Source organism: Mustelus asterias, unplaced genomic scaffold, assembly GCF_964213995.1.
Source record: "Mustelus asterias unplaced genomic scaffold, sMusAst1.hap1.1 HAP1_SCAFFOLD_3218, whole genome shotgun sequence".
Taxonomy (NCBI): domain Eukaryota; kingdom Metazoa; phylum Chordata; class Chondrichthyes; order Carcharhiniformes; family Triakidae; genus Mustelus; species Mustelus asterias.
The window spans coordinates 15,266-32,283 of record NW_027593163.1 but is presented as its reverse complement, the minus strand read 5'-3'; the positions used below and the strand labels follow the sequence as shown (position 1 = coordinate 32,283).

The following is a 17,018-nucleotide window of genomic DNA, read 5'->3' as shown; positions in this document are numbered from 1 at the left end:
TTGAATGTTTTTAAGGCAAGGATAGATAGATTTTTGAACAGTAAAGGGATTAAGGGTTATGGTGAGCGAGCGGGTAAGTGGAGCTGAGTCCACATAAAGACCAGCCATGATCTTATTGAATGGTGGAGCAGGCTCGAGGGGCCAGATGGCCCACTCCTGCTCCTAGTTCTTCCATCAGGAAAAAGATACAAAAGTCTGGGGTCACGTACCAACCGACTCAAGAACAGCTTCTTCCCTGCTGCTGTCAGACTTTTGAACGGACCTACCTCACATTAAGTTGATCTTTCTCTACACCCCTAGCTATGACTGTAACACTACATTCTGCACCCTCTCCTTTCCTTCTCTATGAACGGTATGCTTTGTATAGCGCGCAAGAAACCATACTTTTCACCGGATACCAATACATGTGACAATAATCAAATCAAAATATCAGTAACAGGATGAATTAAGTTGAGAGTGATGATTGAAACAGCCTCTGGTCTAAGAAGCAGATTGGGTTTGGAATGTGAGGAATGTCTGATTTTCCAGTTGGGCATGGTTGGTACGCAAGGATGAAGACACACACCCTGAAACCTGCGTTATGAGATTTAAGTCCATGCCAACTTCCTCCATCCTGGTCAGATGTTATCCACATGAATATCCTTTTATTACGCAAGTCAGCAACATTCAGTTCTCAGTGACACATCAGCAGGCGAGTATCACACGCTCCCAGGCAGCGATCAACGCCTGTATTCGGCCAACCACAGCAGAGCGGCAGGAGTCCGGGATCACCAAGGTCACTGGAGGAGGCTGAGGGGAGGCTGGAGGAGGCTGAGGGGAGACTTAATGGAGGTTTATAAAATGATGAAGGGGATAGATAGAGTGAACGTTCAAAGACTATTTCCTCGGGTGGATGGAGCTATTACAAGGGGGCATAACTTCTGGGTTCGTGGTGGGAGATACAGGAAGGATATCAGAGGTAGGTTCTTTACGCAGAGAGTGGTTGGGGTGTGGAATGGACTGCCTGCAGTGATAGTGGAGTCAGACACTTTAGGAACATTTAAGCGGTTATTGGATAGGCACATGGAGCACACCAGGATGATAGGGAGTGGGATAGCTTGATCTTGGTTTCAGATAAAGCTCGGCACAACATGGTGGGCCGAAGGGCCTGTTCTGTGCTGTACTGTTCTATGTTCTATGTCACCGCTAATCTGCCGCGGTGAATTCTTCACCAACACTGGGTGAACAGACCAGTAAACACGACAGGGGAGGACGGACAACTTACAGCAACATGTCCCCAAGTGCCTCATGGCCAACGAGGAATGGGCTTCCAGAGGGTGGTCCCGGTATTAACCCAGCAGCCAATGAGTGCTCAGCAAGATCCCACAGCTAGAAATGATGGATTATCCATATTACATATGGATGATATTGGAATAGTGTAGATTAGAGGGGCTTTAGATTGGTACCACTGGTCGGCGCAACATCGAGGGCCGAAGGGCCTGTACTGCGCTGGAATGTTCTATGTTCTATCTCCCACACCGTATGTTTATTTATACATGAGGTGCGGGTGTTATTGGTCAGACCAGTGTTTATTACCCATCCCTAACTGCCCCTTGAGAAGGGGGTGGGCGAGCCGCCATCTTGAAACCGCTGCAGTCCCCGTGTGGTGTAGGTACACCCACTGTGCTGTTAGGGAGGAAGTTCCGGGATTTTGACCCCAGCCACAGTGAAGGAACGGCCGATATATTTCCAAGTCGGGATGGTGAGTGGCTCGGAGGGGGGAACTTGCAGGTGGGGGTGTTCCCCATGTGTCTGCTGCCCCACCCCTTGTCCTTCTAGATGGGAGAGGTGGTGGGTTTGGAAGGTGCTGTGGAAGGAGCCTTGGTGAGTCGCTGCGGTGCATCTTGTAGACGGTTCACACGGCTGTCACTGTGCGTCGGGGGTGGAGGGAGTGAGTGTTTGTGGTTAGCGTGTCGATCGAGCGGGGCTGCTTTGTCCTGGATGGTGTCGAGCTTCTTGAGTGTTGTTGGAGCCGCACCCATCCAGGCAAGTGGGGAGTATTCCATCACACTCCTGACTTGTGCCTTGTAGATGGTGGACAGGCTTTGGGGAGTCAGGAGGTGAGTTACTCTCCGCAGGATTCCCAGCCTCTGACCTGCTCTGGGAGCCACAGTGTTTATATGGCTGGGTCCAGCTCAGTTTCTGCTCAATGGTAATTCTGAGGATTTTGATAAAGTTTAAAGTTTATTTATAAGTGTCACAATTGGACTTACATTAACACTGCAATGAAGTTACTGTGTAAATCCCCCAGTTGCCACAGTCTGGCGCCTGTTCGGGTAACACTGAGGGACAATTTAGCACGGCCAATGCACCCTAACCAGTACATCTTTGGAGTGTGGGAGGAAACCGGAGCACTCGGAGGAAACCCACGCAGACACGGGGAGAACGTGCAGACTCCACACAGACAGTGACCCAAGACCGGGAATCGAACCCGGGTCCCTGGCGCTGTGAGGCAGCTGTGCTAACCCACTGTGCCACCGTGCCGCCCAGGAAAGCGCTGCTTGTTAGTTGTGATGATGAAGCAGGGTGGGTTCAAGCTCTCCCACACCCTCTCCCAATGACAGGCCAGTGCCAGGAACAGGGAATAATGAGGATTTAGGCAGCACCGTAACCTCCCCGGCACGTCTCCAGCAGCCAACAAGCTGCTTTCTTAAGGCGTAGCCTCTGTTGGAATGTAGTAAACTCAGCGGTCAATATTTGCACAGCAAGATCCCACAAAGAGCAATGGAACAAATGACCCAGGTCACCCTGGTTAATGATGTTGATTGTGTAACAACAGCTGGCACAAAACACGAGAGAGAGAGAATGCAGCCACTCCTCGATACTGACCCTCTGACAGTGCGGCACTCCCTCAGCACTGACCCTCTGACAGTGCGGCACTCCCTCAGCCCTGACCCTCTGACAGTGCGGCACTCCCTCAGCACTGACCCTCTGACAGTGCGGCACTCCCTCAGCACTGACCCTCTGACAGTGCGGCACTCCCTCAGCACTGACCCTCTGACAGTGCGGCACTCCCTCAGCACTGACCCTCTGACAGTGCGGCACTCCCTCAGCACTGACCCTCTGACAGTGCGGCACTCCCTCAGCACTGACCCTCTGACAGTGCGGCACTCCCTCAGCACTGACCCTCTGACAGTGCGGCACTCCCTCAGCACTGACCCTCTGACAGTGCGGCACTCCCTCAGCACTGACCCTCTGACAGTGCGGCACTCCCTCAGCACTGACCCTCTGACAGTGCGGCACTCCCTCAGCACTGACCCTCTGACAGTGCGGCACTCCCTCAGCACTGACCCTCTGACAGTGCGGCACTCCTCAGCACTGACCCTCTGACAGTGCGGCACTCCCTCAGCACTGACCCTCTGACAGTGCGGCGCTCCCTCAGTACTGACCCTCTGACAGTGCGGCACTCCCTCAGCACTGACCCTCTGACAGTGCAGCACTCCCTCAGTACTGACCCTCTGACAGTGCGGCGCTCCCTCAGTACTGACCCTCTGACAGTGCGGCGCTCCCTCAGCACTGACCCTCTGACAGTGCAGCGCTCCCTCAGCACTGACCCTCTGACAGTGCGGCACTCCCTCAGTACTGACCCTCTGAAAGTGCGGCGCTCCCTCGGCACTGACCCTCTGACAGTGCGGCGCTCCCTCAGCGCTGACCCTCTGACAGTGCGGCACTCCCTCAGCACTGACCCTCCCACAGTGCGGCACTCCCTCCGCACTGACCCTCTGACAGTGCGGCGCTCCCTCAGCACTGACCCTCTGACAGTGCGGAGCTCCCTCAGCACTGACCCTCCCACAGTGCGGCGCTCCCTTAGCACTGACCCTCCCACTGTGCGGCACTCCCTCCGCACTGACCCTCTGACAGTGCGGCGCTCCCTCAGCACTGACCCTCTGACAGTGCGGAGCTCCCTCAGCACTGACCCTCCCACAGTGCGGCACTCCCTCAGCACTGACCCTCCCACAGTGCGGCACTCCCTCCGCACTGACCCTCTGACAGTGCGGCGCTCCCTCAGCACTGACCCTCTGACAGTGCGGAGCTCCCTCAGCACTGACCCTCCCACAGTGCGGAGCTCCCTCAGCACTGACCCTCCCACAGTGCGGCGCTCCCTCAGCACTGACCCTCCCACAGTGCGGCGCTCCCTCAGCACTGACCCTCCCACAGTGCGGCACTCCCTCAGCACTGACCCTCCCACAGTGCGGCGCTCCCTCAGCACTGACCTTCCCACAGTGCGGCACTCCCTCAGCACTGACCCTCTGACAGTGCGGAGCTCCCTCAGCACTGACCCTCTGACAGTGCGGCGCTCCCTCAGCACTGACCCTCTGACAGTGCGGCACTCCCTCAGCACTGACCCTCCCACAGTGCGGCGCTCCCTCAGCACTGACCGTCCCACAGTGCGGCGCTCCCTCAGCACTGACCCTCCCACAGTGCGGCACTCCCTCAGCACTGACCCTCTGACAGTGCGGAGCTCCCTCAGCACTGACCCTCTGACAGTGCGGCACTCCCTCAGCACTGACCCTCTGACAGTGCGGAGCTCCCTCAGCACTGACCCTCTGACAGTGCGGCGCTCCCTCAGCACTGACCCTCTGACAGTGCGGCGCTCCCTCAGCACTGACCCAAAGTGCGGCACTCCCTCAGCACTGACCCTCCCACAGTGCGGCACCCCCTCTGTATAACGGCAGGATACTCACAGAGTGGGAGCAGTCAGTTGAATGGAAGGGCAGCAGAGCAGTAAGTGCTGGTGTGGACTGCGTGTGGACTGCAGAGCGATGATGTGAGTGCAGTGGTGACAGGTGCAGCCCACGGCGTGGCCTTTGTATTGCTGTTCAAGGCAACATGCCCACTATCAGCTGCTGTCAATATCTAATTCACTCTTCCCCAGCTACTTCCCACAGCCCCGCTTCCCCAGGGTAACTCAGCACAGAACAGCTGGCAAGTTATCCTCAACAATCCATTCTCCCCTTGTTAGGGGGACTGGGCCGGGGATTGGGAAGGGAGGGTCAGTGCTGAGGGAGTGCCGCACTGTCGGAGGGTCAGTGCTGAGGGAGTGCCGCACTGTCAGAGGGTCAGTGCTGAGGGAGTGCCGCACTATGGGAGGGTCAGTGCTGTGGGAGTGCCGCACTGTCAGAGGGTCAGTGCTGAGGGAGCGCCGCACTGTGGGAGGGTCAGTGCTGAGGGAGTGCCGCACTGTCAGAGGGTCAGTGCTGAGGGAGCGCCGCACTGTCAGAGGGTCAGTGCTGAGGGAGTGCCGCACTGTCAGAGGGTCAGTGCTGAGGGAGCGCCACACTGTGGGAGGGTCAGTGCTGAGGGAGCGCCGCACTGTGGGAGGGTCAGTGCTGAGGGAGCGCCGCACTGTCAGAGGGTCAGTGCTGAGGGAGCGCCGCACTGTGGGAGGGTCAGTGCTGAGGGAGCGCCGCACTGTGGGAGGGTCAGTGCTGAGGGAGCGCCACACTGTGGGAGGGTCAGTGCTGAGGGAGCGCCGCACTGTGGGAGGGTCAGTGCTGAGGGAGCGCCATACTGTGGGAGGGTCAGTGCTGAGGGAGCGCCGCACTGTGGGAGGGTAGGTGCTGAGGGGGCGCCGCACTGTGGGAGGGTCAGTGCTGAGGGAGCGCCGCACTGTGGGAGGGTCAGTGCTGAGGGAGCGCCGCACTGTGGGAGGGTCAGTGCTGAGGGAGCGCCGCACTGTGGGAGGGTCAGTGCTGAGGGAGCGCCACACTGTGGGTCAGTGCTGAGGGAGCGCCGCACTGTGGGAGGGTAGGTGCTGAGGGGGCGCCGCACTGTGGGAGGGTCAGTGCTGAGGGAGCGCCGCACTGTGGGAGGGTCAGTGCTGAGGGAGCGCCGCACTGTGGGAGGGTAGGTGCTGAGGGGGCGCCGCACTGTGGGAGGGTCAGTGCTGAGGGAGCGCCGCACTGTGGGAGGGTCAGTGCTGAGGGAGCGCTGCACTGTGGGAGCTGCTGTCTTTTAGGATGAGACATTAAACTGAGGCTCCTTCATTGGGACATCCTGAGGGGTGGGTTACGGCGGGGGGGGGGGGGGGGCTGCGGGGGGGAGAAGTTTGTTCTTTAATCGTTCTGGGATGGATGCAGTAACAAATTGAACTGGGTGTTGGATCAGTTTTCCGGAGCAGACAGAGTCTCCATCCTGCCCCTGTGTGATTGTGGAGAGAATCAGCAGCCTGTGGGGACCGATTCCAATCCATGTTGGTGATGACATTAAATATTAATCAGAGCAGCGAGAGAGACTCCCAGCAGCTCACTATCTGGATAAATACACACTTATCCCAGAACAAACGCAGATCCAACTCCCCCACATCGATAACACAATTCCAACCCAATCTACACACTGCACTGCCAGAAAACATTAACCCGAGCTTCTCCTTACCTGAAACTAACCTGCAGTCATTCAGCACAAACTCCACTCAGTCAACAGCTAAACCAGGCTGACTCTCCCCAAAGGGTCAGCGCTGAGGGAGCTCCCTCAGCACTGACCCTCCCACAGTGCGGCGCTCCCTCAGCACTGACCCTCCCACAGTGCGGCGCTCCTTCAGCACTGACCCTCCCACAGTGCGGCACTCCCTCAGCACTGACCCTCCCACAGTGCGGCGCTCCCTCAGCACTGACCCTCCCACAGTGCGACGCTCCCTCAGCACTGACCCTCCCACAGTGCGGCACTGCCTCAGCACTGACCCTCCCACAGTGCGGCGCTCCTTCAGCACTGACCCTCCCACAGTGCACTGCTCCCCCCACAGTGCAGCGCCTCCTCAGCACTGACCCTCCCACAGTGCGGCGCTCCCTCAGCAGTGACCCTCCCACAGTGCGGAGCTCCCTCAGCACTGACCCTCCCACAGTGCGGCGCTCCCTCAGCACTGACCCTCCCACAGTGCGGCGCTCCCTCAGCACTGACCCTCCCACAGTGCGGCGCTCCCTCAGCAGTGACCCTCCCACAGTGCGCTGCTCCCTCAGCAGTGACCCTCCCACAATGCGGCGCTCCCTCAGCACTGACCCTCCCACAGTGCGGCGCTCCCTCAGCACTGACCCTCCCACAGTGCGGCGCTCCCTCAGCACTGACCCTCCCACAGTGCGGCACTCCCTCAGCACTGACCCTCCCACAGTGCAGCACTCCCTCAGCACTGACCCTCCCACAGTGCGGCGCCTCCTCAGCACTGACTCTCCAACAGGTAGTGCCATTGAATGTCAAAGGGCGATGATTAGATCCTGTCTTGTTGGAGATAGTCATTGCGTGGCACGTGTGCAGAGTAAACATTGCTTGCTCGTTGTCTGTCCAAGTCTGGATTTACCAAAGTGAATTCATGCTTAACGAATCTATTGGAATTCTTTGAGGCTGTAACTGGTCGAGTTGACCGAGGAGAACCAGTAGATGTGGTTTATTTCGACTTACAACAAGGTCTCACATAACAGATGGTATATAAAGTTAACATTGAAACATCGAAACTAGAAGCAGGAGGAGGCCATTCGGCCCTTCGAGCCTGCTCCGCCATTCATTATGATCATGGCTGATCATCGAATTCAATATCCCGATTCCCCCCCTTCCCCCCCATATCCCTCGATCCCTTTAGCCCCAAGAGCGATATCTAATTTCTTCCTGAAATCACACAACGTTTTGGCCTCAACTACTTTCTGTGGGAGTGAATTCCACACATTCACCACCCTCTGGGTGAAGAAATTTCTCCTCACCTCAGTTCTAAAAGGTTTATCCTCAAACTGTGACCCCTAGTTCTGGATTCCCCACCATTGGGAACATTCTTTCTGAATCTACCCTGTCTAACCCTGTTAGAATTTTATAAGTTTCTCTGAGATCCCCTCTCACTCTTCTAAACTCCAGTGAATATAATCCTAACCGACTTAGTCTCTCCTCATATGACAGACCTGCCATCCCAGGAATCAGCCTGGTAAACCTTCGCTGCGCTCCCTCTATAGAACGGACATCCTTCCTCAGATAAGGACACCAAAACTGCTCACAATACTCCAGGTGTGGCCTCACCAACGCCCAGTACAATTGCAGCAAAACATCCCTATCCCGATACTCAAATCCTCTCGCTATGAAGGCCAACATACCATTCACCTTCTTTACTGCCTGCTGTACCTGCGCACTGACTCTCAGCGACTGATGCACGAGGACTCCAAGGTCTCGCTGAGTATCCGCCTCTCTCAATTCACACTCATTCGAGTAATAATCTATCTTCCTATTATTGCTGCCAAAGTGGATAACCTCACATTTATCCACATTATGCTGCATCTGCCATGCAGATACCCACTCACTCAGCCTGTCCAAATCACACTGAAGCATCTCTGCATCCCCCTCACAGCTCACCCTCCCTCCCAACTTTGTAGCATCTGCAAATTTGGAGATAATACATTCAGTTCCCTCTTCCAAATCATTAATATATAATGTGAACAGTTGGGGTCCTTGTACAGATCCCCGCGGAACCCCACTAGACACTGACTGCCAATCAGAAAAAGACCCATTTATGCCAACTCTTTGCTTCCTATCTGCTAACCAGCTTTCTATCCATCTCATGCAATCCCATGTGTTTTAACTTTACATAGCAGTCTGTTATGGGAGACCTTGTCAAAAGCCTTCTGAAAGTCTAAATAAACCACATCCGCTGGTTCTCCTCTTAAAGTACATGGGATGTACATGGAGTTTTGATTTATTGTTGTCACATGTGTTAACATACAGTGAAAAGTATTGTTTCTTGCGCGTTATACAGACAAAGCATACTGTTCATAGAGAAGGAAAGAAGAGAGTGCAGAATGTAGTGTTACAGTCATAGCTAGGGTGTAGAGAAAGATCAACTTAATGTGAGGTAGGTCCATTCATAAGGCAGGTGTGGAGATGCCGGTGTTGGACTGGGGTGGGCACAATAAGAAGTCTCACAACACCAGGTCAAAGTCCAACAGGTTTACTTTGTATCATGAGCTTTCGGAGCGCTGCCCCTTCATCAGGTGAGTCCACCTGAGGAAGAAGCAGCGCTCCGAAACCTCGTGATTCCAAATAAACCTGTTGGACTTTAACCTGGTGTTGTGAGACTACTTACTGTGCCCAAAAGTCTGACAGCAGCAGGGAAGAAGCTGTTCTTGAGTCGGTTGGTACGTGACCTCAGACTTTTGTATCTTTTTCCCGACGGAAGAAGGTGGAAGAGAGAATGTCCGGGGTGCGTGGGGGTCATTAATTATGCTGGCTGCTTTTCCCCGAGGCAGCGGGAAGTGTAGACAGAGTCAATGGATGGGAGGCTGGTTTGCAAGATGGACTGGGCTACATTCATGACCCTTTGTAGTTCCTTGCGGTCTTGGGCAGATTAGGAGCCCAGACCAAGCTGTGATACAACCAGAAAGAATGCTTTCTATGGGGCATCTGTAAAAGTTGGTGAGAGTCGTAGGGTCTCGGTTTCGGATCTCAGGACTGTCAGAGTCAGTCCATCCCATTTGATGAGGGTGTTAAACTCGCATTTGGAAGGTGGGGGAGATGGGTAAAGAGATTAAGCCTGCTGGCCCTCCCTCCCCGTCTCTCCCCTCCAGGTGCCAAGTGCACGATTGGAATCCTCCTGCGATGCTCCACGCAGTCGAATAGTCAGCCAATATTCAAAATGGCCAACCTCACACGGGAGATGCTGAGCAGAAAGTTCCAGCCGCCTCTGCGTGATGTCAGTGTGTAGAGCAGAGTGGGAAAGGCGGGGGGGGAGAGAGATGGGTTAAAGCTGGTGGATGGGGCGCTGGTCTCACTGAGTGACTCCAAACCCCTATTGAAAAGACACATCCCCATTCGAGGCTGTCCCAAACACCCGGGAGAAGCCTGCCACCCAGCACTGTACAGCCGCCTGTCATCCTGCCAGACACCCAACCCTTGAAGACCAAGAACCATAAGACATAGGAGCAGAATGAGGCCACTCGGCCCATCGAGTCTGCTCCGCCATTCAATCATGGCTGATATTTTTCTCATCCCCATTCTCCTGCCTTTTCCCCATAACCCCTGATCCTCTTATTAATCAAGAACCTATCTATCTCTGTCTTAAAGACACTCAATGACCCGGCCTCCACAGCCTTCTGCGGCAAAGAGTTCCACACATTCACCACTCTCTGGCTGAAGAAATTCCTCCTCATCTCTGTTTTAAAGGATCGTCCCTTTAGCCTGAGGTTGTGCCCTCTGGTTCTAGTTTTTCCTACTAGTGGAAACATCCTCTCCACGTCCACTCTATCCAGGCCTCGCAGTATCCTGCAAGTTTCAATAAGATCCCCCCTCATCCTTCTAAACTCCAACGAGTGCAGACCCAGAGTCCTCAACCATTCCTCATACGACAAGCTCTTCATTCCAGGGATCATTCTTGTGAACCTCCTCTGGACCCTTTCTAAGGCCGGCACATCCTTCCTTAGATACGGGGCCCAAAATTGCTGACAATACTCCAAATGGGGTCTGACCAGAGCTTTATACAGCCTCAGAAGTACATCCCTTCAAAAGATACATCAGTCAAACTACACACCACGAGAACAATGTGAGAAGCTCACACACTAAACAACAGCAGGCGGTAAAGAAGGCAAATGGTATGCTGGCCTTCATTGTGAGAGGTTTCGAGTACAGGAGCAGGGATGTGTTTGTTGCAATTATACAGGGTCTTGGTGAGGTCACACCTAGAGTATTGTGTGCAGTTTTGGTCTCCTTTTCTGAGGAAGGATGTTCTTGCTCTCGAGGGAGTGCAGCGAAGGTTTACCAGGCTGGTTCCCGGGGATGGCGGGACTGATGTATGAGGAGAGATTGACCAGGTTAGGATTGTTTTCACTGGAGTTCAGACAAATGAGGGAGGATCTCACAGAGACTTATAAAATTCTAACAGGACTAGACAGGGTAGATGCAGGGAGGATGTTCCCGATGGTGGGGGGAGTCCAGAACCAGGGGTCACAGTCTGAGGATTCAGCGTAGACCATTTAGAATCATAGAATCATAGAAACCCTACAGTGCAGAAGGAGGCCATTCGGCCCATCGAGTCTGCACCGACCACAATCCCACCCAGGCCCTACCCGCTAATCCCTTTTTTTTTAACCCGCTAATTTACCCGCTAATCCCTCTAACCTACGCATCCCAGGACTCTAAGGGGCAATTTTTAACCTGGCCAATCAACCTAACCCGCACATCTTTGGACTGTGGGAGGAAACCGGAGCACCCGGAGGAAACCCACGCAGACACGAGGAGAATGTGCAAACTCCACACAGACAGTGACCCGAGCCGGGAATCGAACCCGGGACCCTGGAGCTGTGAAGCAGCAGTGCTAACCACTGTGCTACCGTGCGGAGGCGAGGAGATATTTCTTCACCCAAAGAGTGGTGAGCCTGTGGAATTCATTACCACAGGAAGTAGTTGATGCCAAAACACTGAATGTATTCAAGAGGCGGCTGGATATAGCACTTGGGGGCGAATGGGATCAAAAGTTATCAAAGGGTGCAGGAAAGATTTGCCAGGATGCTGCCTGGTATGGAGGGCATTAGCTATGAGGAGAGGTTGGAGAAACTTGGTTTGTTCTCACTGGAACGACGGAGGTTGAGGGGGCGACCTGATAGAAGTCTACAAGATTATGAGAGGCATGGACAGAGTGGATAGTCAGAAGCTTTTTCCCAGGGTGGAAGAGTCAATTACTCGGGGGCACAGGTTTAAGGTGCGAGGGGCAAGGTTTAAAGGAGATGTACGAGGCAGATTTTTTACACAGAGGGTGGTGGGTGCCTGGAACTCGCTGCCGGGGGAGGGAGTGGAAGCGGATACGGTAGTGACTTTTAAGGGTCGTCTGGACAAATACATGAATAGGATGGGAATGGAGGGATACGGTCCCCGGGAGGGTAGGGGGTTTTAGTTCAGTCGGGGCAGCATGGTCGGTGCAGGGTTGGAGGGCCGAAGGGCCTGTGCCTGTGCTGTAATTTTCCTTGTTCTTTGTTGTGTTCTTTATGGGGAGAAAGCAGAATTAGGCCATTGAGTTGGACGATCAGCCATGATGGTAATGAATGGCGGAGCAGGCTCGAGGGGCCGAATGGCCTCCTCCTGCTCCTATCTTCGATGTTTCTATGTTTAACAGTCGCACCAACACCGCCACCTGATGGACAGCCTGAGCACCACAGCCTGCCAGAACAACCTGCCTCTGGGTTAGCAATAAGCTGCTCCTGTTATTTACATTTCTATAGCACCCACTACGACCGAAAAAAGGCTCACCACCAATTAACGACGAGCTATTGCTGTAACATCGGAAAATACAGCAAACAATTTGCGCAGAGTAAGATCCCACAAGGTGAAAGAACATAGAACAGTACGGCACAGTAACAGGCCCTTCAGCCCACAATGTTGTGCCAAACATGACGTCAAACTAAACTAATCCCTTCCACCTGCCCTTGCCCCATATCTGATTTGATTCATTATTGTCACGTATCAGGATACAGTGAAAAGTATTGTTTCTTGCGCGCTATACAGACAAAGCATACCGTTCATAGAGAAGGAAAGGAGAGGGTGCAGAATGTAGTGTTACAGTCACAGCTAGGGTGTAGAGAAAGATCAACTTAATGCGAGGTAGGTCCATTCAAAAGTCTGACAGCAGCAGGGAAGAAGCTGTTCTTGAGTCGGTCGGTACGTGACCTCAGACTTTTGTACCTTTTTCCCGAAGGAAGAAGGTGGAAGAGAGAATGTCCGGGGTGCATGGGGTCCTTAATTATGCTGGCTGCTTTTCCCCGAGGCAGCGGGAAGTGTAGACAGAGTCAATGGATGGGAGGCTGGTTTGCGTGATGGATTGGGCTACATTCACGACCATTTGTAGTTCCTTGCGGTCTTGGGCAGAGCAGGAGCCCCATACCAAGCTGTGATACAACCAGAAAGAATGCTTTCTATGGGGCATCTGTAAATGTTGGTGAGAGTCGTAGCTGACATGCCAAATTTCCTTAGTCTTCTGAGAAAGTAGAGGCATTGGTGGGGCTTTCTTAACTATAGTGTCGGCGTGGGGGGGACCAGGACAGGTTGTTGGTGATCTGGACACCTAAAAACTTGAAGCTCTCGACCATTTCCACTTCAGCCCCTTGATGTAGACAGAGGCATGTTCTCCTTTACGCTTCCTGAAGTCGATGACAATCTCCTTCGTTTTGTTGACATTGAGGGAGAGATTATTGTTGCTGCACCAGTTCACCAGATTCTCTATCTCATTCCTGTACTCTGTCTCGTCATTGTTTGAGATCCGACCCACTACGGTGGTGTCATCAGCAAACTTGAAAATCGAATTGGAGGGGAATTTGGCCGCACAGTGATAGGTGTATAAGGAGTATAGTAGGGGGCTGAGAACACAGCCTTGTGGGGCACCGGTGTTGAGGATGATCGTGGGGGAGGTGTTGTTGCTGATCCTTACTGATTGCTGTCTATGGGTTAGGAAGTTCAGGATCTAGTCACAGAGGGAGGTGCCGAGGCCCAGGCCACGGAGTTTGGAGATGAGTTTGTGGGAATAATGGTGTTGAAGGCTGAGCTGTAGTCAATAAATAGGAGTCTGACATAGGTGTCCTTGTTATCTAGGTGTTCTAGAGTTGAGTGCAGGGCCAGGGAGGTGGTGTCTGCTGTGGACCCGTTGCGACGGTAGGCAAACTGTAGTGGATCCAGGTATCCGGGAGGCTGGAATTGATTCGTGCCATGACTAACCTTTCGAAGCACTTCATAATGATGGATGTCAGAGCCACCGGCCGATAGTCATTAAGGCACGCTGCTTGGGCTTTTCTTAGATACCGGGATGATGGTCATCTTCTTGAAGCAGATAGGGACCTCAGATTGGTGTAAAGAGAGGTTGAAGATGTCTGTGAATACTCCCGCCAGCTGATCTGAACGCTCGTGCGGGTACCCCATCCGGGCCAGTCACTTTCCGTGGGTTGACCTTCAAGAAAGCTGCTCCGACATCTGCAATGGTGACCCCAGATACAGGTTCATCCAGGGCTTCCAGGTTGGAGGGCATTCTCTCACTGACCCCTTGCTCAAAACAGGCGTAGAATGCATTGAGCTCATCAGGGAGGGGTGCGTGGGAGCCGGTGTATTTACAGACCTTCATCTTGAAGATGAAGATGGGCAAAATCCCTTGAGCTCTTTGCATATTCATGTGCTTATCTAAAAAGCCCCTTAAACGTCCCTACCGTATCTGCCTGCACCACCACCCCTGGACAACGATAAGCGGTGTAGGCGATACAAAAACAGAAAGTGCTGGGAAAGCTCAGCAGGTCGGGCAGTGTCTGAGGAGAGAGAGAAAAACAGAGTTAGTGTTTCGAGTCTGGGTGACTCTCGGAGTTAGAGAGAGGGAGATGGGGTTGATACTGTTTGAGAGAGGGTGGAGCTAAATAGCTCAGGAATGGGTGGAAGGCCAGGAGAGACTAACAAAGATGTCAGACACAAGACAAAGGAAGTGTTAATGGGAGTGTTAAAGGCTAAAAAAGGTGCTAATGGCGGCACGAAGATCAGCTAGCAGAATGTGTTCATGCGTCAATCCATTTGAGAACATGGGTGCCCAAATGCTTTTATTAATCAACAATTTATTTTGTTTTTTTAGACAGAGTGCACTCGGGCGTCGGGAAGCCGGATGGATCAAGCCAGGGTCTTTCTTTGAAAGTGGTCAGCATGGTTCCGTTACGGCCATGAACCTTTCGAGTCTGCGGCCTCCGCTTTCTCAGGCGAACTCCAGCCACGACCCGCTGGGTGGTCACCGGGTCTGGGAGGTGGTGCTGATCACGCTGGTGACGGCCAGCCTGTCCTTGGTGACGGTCATCGGAAACATCCTGGTGCTCCTGTCCTTCAAGTACAACCAGCGGCTGAAGACGGTGAATAACTATTTTCTCCTGAGCTTGGCCTACGCCGACCTGATCATCGGCGTTCTGTCCATGAACCTTTACACCAGCTACATTGTCATGGGCCGCTGGCCTTTGGGCAGCGTGGCCTGCGATATCTGGCTTGCCTTGGATTACGTCGCCAGCAATGCTTCCGTCATGAACCTCCTGGTGATCAGTTTCGACCGGTACTTCTCCGTCACTCGCCCACTGACTTACCGAGCCAAGCGAACACCGAGGAAAGCCATCAGCATGATTGTGCTGGCCTGGAGTATCTCCTTTATCCTCTGGGCTCCTGCCATTTTGTTCTGGCAGTACATCGTGGGCCAGCGGGTGCTGGAACCTGGTCGCTGCTCCATCCAATTTCTCTCGGTTCCCATCATCACTTTCTGCACAGCCATGGCCGCCTTCTACCTGCCTGTTACCATCATGACCGTCCTGTACTGGTACATCTACCGAGAGACCAAACGGCGCACCAAGCAACTGGCCGCCCTCCAGGGAACGGGGCACAGCTCGAAGCAGGCAGCCGCGGGCAGCCGCCACGGCATTGACAGCCGCCAGGGGCCCAGCGTCTCGGAGGGAGCTCAGCGTCACTCCGAGAAGGACGGGGACTCCTCCAGCTTAATCAGGAATCTCCCGCTCCAGCTCTGCGCGGACCTGGAGCGGGACGACAGCGGCTCCGAGGACAAAGCCTGGCCAGATCCGGGCACCCCTGCGGCAGGCGGCAAACCAGGGTCGAAGGGAACGCCGTCACCCTGCTGCCTGCGGATTCAGATGGCTTTGACCAAACCCGACAGGCGGAAGATCTTCTCGGCCGACACCACGGACGCTGCCGTCTCTGTCAGGAGGATGGCGCCGGGAGGCGGCGAGTCGGGGCAAGAACTGGAGCTGGAGGAACGCAGCCTGGCCAACCACGGGCTGGCGGCCAGAGCAGGCAGGGGCACGTCGCCCAGGGAGCCCGACACACCGCCCTCCGCCTCCCTCCTGCCCAAGGGCACACCTTTGGCTGCTTGCTCCACTCCCAACGACCAGAGCCACGTGGCTGAGAGGAAGCGGACCATCATTAAGGAAACAAAAGCTGCCAAAACACTGTCCGCCATCCTGCTGGCTTTCATAGTCACCTGGACTCCGTACAACATCATGGTGCTGGTGTCCGCGTTCTGTCAGGGCTGCGTTCCGACTGGGCTCTGGCATTTGGGATACTGGCTGTGTTATATTAACAGCACCGTGAATCCGATGTGCTACGCCCTGTGTAACAGAGAGTTCCGTATCACCTTCAGGCTGCTGCTGCTCTGTCACTGGGACAGTTGGAAATTCAGCCTGAATGCAGCAAAGAGGAAAGTTGTACCTTCCTAGTCAGAACCGCTACCCCCCCCCCCCCCCCTCCCTCCCCAATCCCCAAATCAGCAAGCCTGCCGCTAGCGCCATGGTTGGCCTACAGGATGGATCCTTGCTGCTTCTCCCAGTCAGTTGTCACAGGATGCGATAGGGGGGTGGGGGGCGTGCGGGCCAGCTCTGAATACAGGGTCTAATGCCATGGAGTGGGGGGGGGGGGGGGGGGGGGAGAGGTGGACACAGACCAGCTCCATAAGACATAGGAGCAGAATGAGGCCACTCGGCCCATCGAGTCTGCTCCGCCATTCAATCATGGCTGATATTTTTCTCATCCCCATTCTCCTGCCTTTTCCCCATAACCCCTGATCCCCTTATTAATCAAGAACCTATCTATCTCTGTCTTAAAGACACTCAATGACCCGGCCTCCACAGCCTTCTGCGGCAAAGAGTTCCACACATTCACCACTCTCTGGCTGAAGAAATTCCTCCTCATCTCTGTTTTAAAGGATCGTCCCTTTAGCCTGAGGTTGTGCCCTCTGGTTCTAGTTTTTCCTACCAGTGGAAACATCCTCTCCACGTCCACTCTATCCCGAGTAGCAGCAGCTAGCGCCACGGGGGCAGGGTGAGGGGGGGGGAGAGAGAGAGGGGGGGGGGGGACACACGCACACACAGAGACCAGCTCTGAGTAGCAAGGTCTAACAAGGGCGGCACGGTAGCAGAGTGGTTAGCACTGCTGCTTCACAGCTCCAGGGACCTGGGTTCGATTCCCGGCTTGGGTCACTGTCTGTGTGGAGTTTGCACCTTCTCCTAGTGTCT

The 17,018-nt window shown here is 54.3% G+C and overlaps 1 protein-coding gene across 1 annotated transcript; it reads left to right on the top strand.

The window, feature by feature from the left end:
* Positions 1 to 525: 525 nt before the first annotated feature.
* LOC144490377 (muscarinic acetylcholine receptor M1-like) lies at positions 526 to 16,381 on the top strand. Its single transcript, XM_078208131.1, has 2 exons — positions 526 to 695; positions 14,598 to 16,381. Exon 2 carries the CDS (start codon positions 14,679 to 14,681, stop codon positions 16,221 to 16,223), a length of 1,545 nt encoding a protein of 514 aa, XP_078064257.1. The 5' UTR covers positions 526 to 695; positions 14,598 to 14,678; the 3' UTR covers positions 16,224 to 16,381.
* The last annotated feature ends 637 nt before the right edge of the window (positions 16,382 to 17,018 follow it).

Coding starts and splice junctions, on each gene's coding strand:
- LOC144490377 (XM_078208131.1), top strand. CDS start 14,679: ATGAACCTTTCGAGTCTGCGGCCTCCGCTTTCTCAGGCGAACTCCAGC.